This window comes from Balaenoptera borealis, assembly GCF_965194805.1.
Source record: "Balaenoptera borealis genome assembly, chromosome: 1".
Taxonomy (NCBI): domain Eukaryota; kingdom Metazoa; phylum Chordata; class Mammalia; order Artiodactyla; family Balaenopteridae; genus Balaenoptera; species Balaenoptera borealis.
The window spans coordinates 106989043-106995951 of NC_138860.1; the positions used below are offsets into that span (position 1 = coordinate 106989043).

Below are 6909 nucleotides of genomic sequence, written 5' to 3' on the forward strand. Positions count from 1 at the left end.
TATTTGTAACACATTCCTAAAGTAAACAGTAACAACTGGGCCCTAAATGCTTTTTATTTAACAAGCTAACTTAAGACAACTCCAGTGCCTAAAGGAATCTCCATGGCTTGCTCACAGATGCCCATTACCCTCACATGCCCTTCACCCCTATCTTCTATTTTTCTCATGCTTTTTCTCCTAATCCTCCTTGGCCTGGCCTCTCTCTGTTTCTGTTCTCTTAGGAATTCTTTCCTCCACGCTCTGTCATTCTCATAGACATACACAGTCTACTTTTCTAAATTTTATTTCAGTTCCAACTCTTCCCTCTCACTCTACCCGGAGCTCCGTGTTCAGTCTTCCTCTGCAGAAGCCTCATGGGTACCATCTGTGCTTTCCCAAAGGAAGCAGCTTTTTAGGTAGACAGTCATTGTTCCATCTACACAGCCATATCAGAATTAAATCAGTTACTCTAGGTGAGAGATAGCATTAACAAAGCCAAGTTCAGTAGCTGAATGAAGAGAAAACTCTATTCCGCAACTCAGACAGAAAGAACCTCAACAAGCATCTTCCACATACATGCCTTCAGATACCACAAAGCTAGCCAAGTCGCAGCAGAGACAGGTCTCCCCATCCCACTCCCTCATTAAGTTTAACATTATCATTAGAGTCATGTGTGAGGTGGAGTGGGGGGAATGGTAATGCAGGAGGAGATGGAGATGGACAAGCACGCAAATCGTGGCTCCTTCGCTTAATTGCTGTGTCCCCAGAAAGATATTTAGCTCTTTGAGTTACAATTTGCTGATTTAAAAAAATAAGGATAATAATGCCTTCTCGATATTACCTTAATACAAATAATCCAGTTCTCAGGATTAAAGATAATGTATACAGGGTCTGTCATATAAAGGAGGCTTGAAATTGACTATTCCTTGTTATTATTGTTATCATTATTATTAATATCCCTTTGAGAATGGTAGAAGGCACCCATTTTTTTCCTACTAGAGGAAAGTAGGACAAAGATTGCTATGAGTGATTTGTCCATGAAGACACAGTAAGATAGTGGGGGAGCCTAGGAATAGTATAGAATTCCCTAACGGCGGGTTCTATGTTCAATACTTGGTCTCGGTATTTGTGGAAATGTCCTCATTTAGTCTCTCTGAAACTTAGGACTCTATTATCGTCTGTACTTCATTTTTGTTTTTCACCAAAGGACTTTGCACATCGTGACCCTAAAAGAGGAGGAAAGATTTGTCAGCTCATCTCTGTTGGTGGGTTTGGACTACTTCTTTGAGGGGACTATCTATGCCATCTAGAAAAGGGAAAAAACCTGCAGCTACTATTTTGGTACGTGCAATGCAGAAATGTTGTCATTTTGTGCTTCCTACTGATGCTAAAGTTTATGTAAAAGGAAATCAGCTAGCTATATTTCCCAGCAAGATCATATGAGTTACATAATTTTCACATAGATCTTGAGCTAAAACAGAAATCTTGCGAATTAATGTTTGCTACAATTAAGATACAGTGGGGACTTTCCTGGTGGCGCAGTGGTTAAGACTCCGTGCTCCCAGTGCAGGGGGCCCAAGTTCGATCCCTGGTCAGGGAACTAGATCCCACATGCCGCAGCTAAGAGTTCGCATGCCACAACTAAGACCTGGTGCAACCAACCGAACAAATAAATAAATATTAAAAAAAAAAAAAAAAGGTACAGTGGACACTTTCCAGTGGGAAAAAAATAAAAAACATATTAAGGTCTGTCAAGACACCATAATGTCTAGGCATGACGTTCAGACTGAACTAACCAGGGTATCTTTGCTAAAACAAAGGCTTTTTGAACTTCTTCAGGCAGGATGGTAAGAGAGAAATGATGGCTTTTACTCCTGAACACAATGTCTAGTTTACTGACCCTAAACTGTAGTAATTAACCTGCATGAACAAAATCCTGAAACATATCCATTGTTAAGTACAATATTCAAATTAGTGAAAACTTTCTGTATAATTTCAAGTCTGTCATGTTTAAAATATTTTGAATCTGTAATACTTCAGGTACAGTTATTTTACACTCAGTGGAGAGAGGCTATTCTTACTCCCTCTGTGTTTGTGCATGTCTGTATGTGTGTGTGTGTGTGCGCGTGCGCGTGCGTGTGTGTATGAAAAACAAGAAATTTCAAACTATCTGCATCTATAGCTCTATAAAAATACTTTGCATATAGGTCAAACACTGCTCGTTTACCTCCATAAAGTAAACATTAGATTAGTAATAAAAATGTATGCCATAAAGCAGAATGTTTAAACGAGAAGAATCTTTTTCCCATTTATTTATTAAGAACTTGTATCTTTTTGGTTTAAAGGGTAATTCATCATTTGTTTGTATTACATACTGAGTCAATGTGAACCCATATCTTGGAACAGGATGACTAATGAGAATGAAACTGTGAGTTTGAGCACAGGTGGCACCATTGTAACGCTTGGCATAAAGGAAATGCATTAGGCACACAGACAACCAGCCTTCTCACGTATAATATTGGGTTAGTAAGCTGAAGGACCTTTTACTAATTCTAGACGTGCTGCCGGGTGCAATTGCACTGTAAGTGATACAGCCATCACTTGGAGAGTGTTTTGGAACTTTAAAGGCAAGAGAAACCTTTTCTTCAGTGGAATGTTCCTTTTAACTTGCTTTCTGTTCAACCTGATAAAGCTTTGGATATGCTTGTTTGAGAGTTCCTTTCATAATTTGACTTTTCTTTTCCCACATCGAACAATGCAAAACTGAATTGTCAAACTTGTTCATAAAGTGAGGTACCATCTTGGAAATCACGGTGTGTTTTCAAATCACCATGTAGTATTGATATATTTAATTACTGTCAACCATAAACCCCTTTATCAGCATAAACAATTGGCAGCATAAACCAAAGATGTAAGAAAAAATTAGCTCTATCCATTAACTTAACGTTTGTTTATCAAGTCTGGTGGTCAGCTGAGACATGATTACTTGATTTTAGTGACTGAACACCTTGGCATATATATAGGATATAATCTCTATACCCTGACACCATGCAAAAGAAACTGATACATCCTGAGTGCCTACTCTAGCTCAGGTATGATATATGGTATCTTTCATGCTTTAACCTCGTAATATAGTCTAAGATATATAGTTACTATAATTTCTATCATATATGAATACATATATTTATATTACTTCATATAATTTCTATTACATATGTAGAAACTGAGGATGAGAGAAGTAACTTGGCCAGAATTATCCAAGTAGTATGTGGCATAGGTGGTATTTGAACCGGGTCAATCTGTCTGTAAGGCCCAGGTTTTTCTGCCATAATTCAGTCTAACTTGATTTTAGCCTCCTCTGGTTGGAATGAAAGTTGCTCCTCAGTTTCCTAGTTAGTTTCTTCATATTTCATGCCTATCATGAATAGCAATTTGAAACAGCCTGAACTGCTTGAAGAAAGGCAAAGTTTAAACTGTCCATGTTGTCACTGACTTGAGACCCAGAGACTGTTTTCTTCTCTAAACTTTCTTTAGAGCATCTTCTGTTACAGAGAAACTTTATTTGGGATGGTAGAAAGATGTGTTAGTCTTTTCCTGTATTATTTCTGACTTTGGTAATATGTTAAGAAAGGCCTTTCTCACTGTAAAATCTAAAAATATACTTCTATGTTATTATTATTATTTAGTTTTTTAACTGTTTCTTAAAAATCTATATCATTGGTCTGTCCAGAATTTATTTTTGTATGGTATATGGGAGGAGCCTAACTTAATTCTTAGGTCCTATTTTCTCCTCAAATTCTGGTCCTTTTTGCCTCTTTTTGTTCCTTAAATTATTGTCTGAAGTAACAGAAAAGGCTTGAAATATGTTCTTTGGGCTGATATGTGATGAAAGATTCACTCATGTTTCACTTTTCCATTTTAATTACAAAGGTCTGGGGAAACTATGTTGGAAGCAAAGTGCCATTACCCTAGAGCACTTTACTGACATGTTAATTCATGCTATATTTATTCATCCTCCAAAGCAGCTACAAAGCTCATTCTCACTGGCCTCAAAATGAGTCTATCCAAAGGAGTTCAGTAGTGCATTCTGTCAACCCCTTAAATAATTGGGGTACTTATGTCTTCCCCCATTTTCTGGAGGCTCTTTAGTGGTTCATCATGCATTTAAGTTTCAGAGAGATCATTTGCAATCCAATTTCGTGGCTCTCCCTTTGAAATCTGTTACCCCCAAGACATAATGTCATAAATGCGCATTGAAACTCCATGAACTGTCCTCAAGTAATTGTTCTATAGCTTGCCCTGCTAAGGAATTTGTAGAGGGTATCTGAATGGGTCAAAGTGAAGGTAATGATTTTGGGCTATTTCCACTCATGGAAAAGAATTAACATTTGTGAGATGTTTGCTCCTACAGACACATTTCAAATGCATTATGAGGCATTTTTACTTTTAAAATTTTAGATTAAAAATAATGTACTCCTGTTAAAGGTACCTCAAAAGTGCACACATAGATTCTTTTAAGGCACATCCTTAATTCTCTGGTTTGCGTCCTCTTTCATGAAAGTATTTTCCTCGAAGCCATACAGCTGCAATCCAAATGTGGTCAGCTTCTAGCTGACCTCAGGTGCTCCGTCCTGGAGGCAGAAGCCAGGAATTAACTGATGTCTCCTAGACAGATGTAATAGATCCAGACGTGAATCAAAGTGCTTTTGGACAAAACCACAGTGGATTAGCAATGCGATAAGTGGCCTGACAGGATTTAACTTCAAGGCAGGGATCCTATCTCTCTATTCCTTTACCCCTTTCACCATGGAATCTTCTGTGCCCACATTTTTTTTCTCGATAAAACTCTTCGTTAGCTTTCAACAAAATTATCTAAACCATGGCCTCAAAATCCCTTGTGAAAAGAGGAAGGGCAAAAAAAAATGAATCAATTAATTACTTTAAATAAACAGGTCAACTTTTTTCCTTCTTTTCTATGGGTCATGGATGAAGGAGTCACCCATCATTTCTCTGAGACTTATGCAAATCACGTACATGTTTCTTAATACTGAAACCATTTTTAAAATTTGTGAGACCTAAGAGAAACTTGCACATATACTGCTATCTATAAAAACAATCTGACAATGTCTCTTCTCCCAAGTTTCAAGACAGTGACTATCCCTCAACACAGATAAGCCTCACAATCATCAAATACAGAATCTACTGTCTACTAGCTAGTACTTGGAAATGCTAAACCTCCATATTTGGCTGAAAAGACAGCCAAGGAAGGATATTTATAATTCAGCAACTGTCTTACAATTCTCTATGCAATCCAGGCTCTAATTACACAGAATATAGTTTTATGCTTAAAACCATATGATTTCACTAAACCTATCCAATACATCTCTTCTCTACCTATGATTTAATAAATCTCTTGCTTAAAAATGTCTTCCTAATGCAACGGACCACAGTGCATGGAATCACTGTACCTGTCAATCTTTATAACCCTCCCATAAATTTTTCCTTCTTAAATGCTGCATTTTGGTAAGTTAGCGGTTCATTTATGAATACATCTGCATGTTAACTGCTTATCTGTAATACTGCTCAGCACCGAATAAATGCACACGTACAAATCATGTAAAATCAGATGATGTCACTTATTTTAAAAATATTATACATACATACATATACATATGTATACATATACATCTATTTGTGTATATGCATATAATTTTTGTTAACCATGGAAAAGGACCAACCGATTGATGCCTAGAGATGTGGACCCAATTTTAGAAGCTGATGTGAGCACCGTAGTAATTTTAATAGGGGTAGGGCTTTTGGGGTTTTTGTGTGTGTGTAATAAAGCAATCAATATTCCTAATCCTACGTAAACATCCCCAGCCCCCATACACCCCCGGGCATGGCTGTGTGTATTTGAATTCCTATAGAAAGCTCACGGAGTTCTAGATACGTAGTCGCAGGTTGAGGACACAAATCCCGAAATATCGGTATCATGGCCCCTCTGGGCCACGGACGACGCTGTGCACCCAGGCGGTCCAGGAGGGCCAGGGAACTAGCCCCACGCTCACTCACACAGGTATCCCCCGTCTGCAGGCCACCTGGCAGTGGCATCGCTAGTGCTAATCACCCCTGGCTGGCGGGCACTCACAGGCACACTCGGGGGAGCGCCCGAGAAACCTGGGGGAAGGGGGAGCGTGGGGCATTTAGGGGCAGCAGCGCGCACCCAGGCACGGGCTCCGCGCCTCCAACACCGTCCGGGACCCGAACTGGCTCCGGAGTCACCCGGAGGCTCTGCATTATGCCAAGGCGCTGGGCCAACTCACCTCCACGAAATAAAAGCAGGGCAGGAGGGTCACGCTGTCCTTGATCACTTTGCCCTTTGGCCTCTCCTTCGCCGACATCCCTGCCGCCTGCCCGGGTCTGCGTTTTCCCCGGGGCGAGGTGTGCACAGCGCAGCCGAGGCGAGATGCCTCCTCCAGCGGCAAGCGCCCGGCGCCGCTGATGTCACATTCCCCGCGGGCACCGCTGGAGCCAGCGCGGTGCAGGCAGAGCCCCCGCCTCTCCCCGCCCCTCTTTGCAGCAACCCAGCGGCTCCTAGAGACAGCAGGTCCTCTGCCTCCCCTACTCTGGCTCCCACCCCCGGTTTTTCTCGGCGGAGACGTCCAGCTCCTTCCTCCAAGCTGTTGCTGCAATGGCTTCCCCTCCCCGCCCCCCTCCCTCTGCTCTCCACCGCGCTGGCGAGGCTTCGCGGCGGTCGGGGCTTGACGTCAAGAATCGGAAAAGAGGGACGCACCCCTGGATTCTGCAGCGGCGAGGCTGAGGAGACGAGGCACCCACGCCCCTCCCCAGGAAGCCTCCTGGATCCCTCTAGGAACTCTAACTTCGGGATTGCTGGAGAGCAGAAGCCGGGATCTTGCGCACTGGCCCACA

At 41.4% G+C, this 6909-nt stretch overlaps 1 protein-coding gene across 3 annotated transcripts in view; it reads right to left on the reverse strand.

Annotated features, from left to right (window-relative positions):
- Positions 1–6647, reverse strand: part of PLPPR4 (phospholipid phosphatase related 4) — a 60722-nt gene extending 54075 nt beyond the window's left edge. The window contains exon 1 of one of the 3 annotated variants that reach the window (XM_082384298.1): positions 6303–6647. In XM_082384298.1, the coding sequence (XP_082240424.1) occupies positions 6303–6380 (78 nt within the window). In that variant the 5' untranslated portion in view covers positions 6381–6647. Of the gene's footprint in view, positions 1–4468; positions 6168–6302 lie in introns of those variants that run through there. The other 2 variants (XM_082384297.1, XM_082384296.1) reach the window with 2 other exon arrangements.
- Positions 6648–6909: the final 262 nt, after the last annotated feature.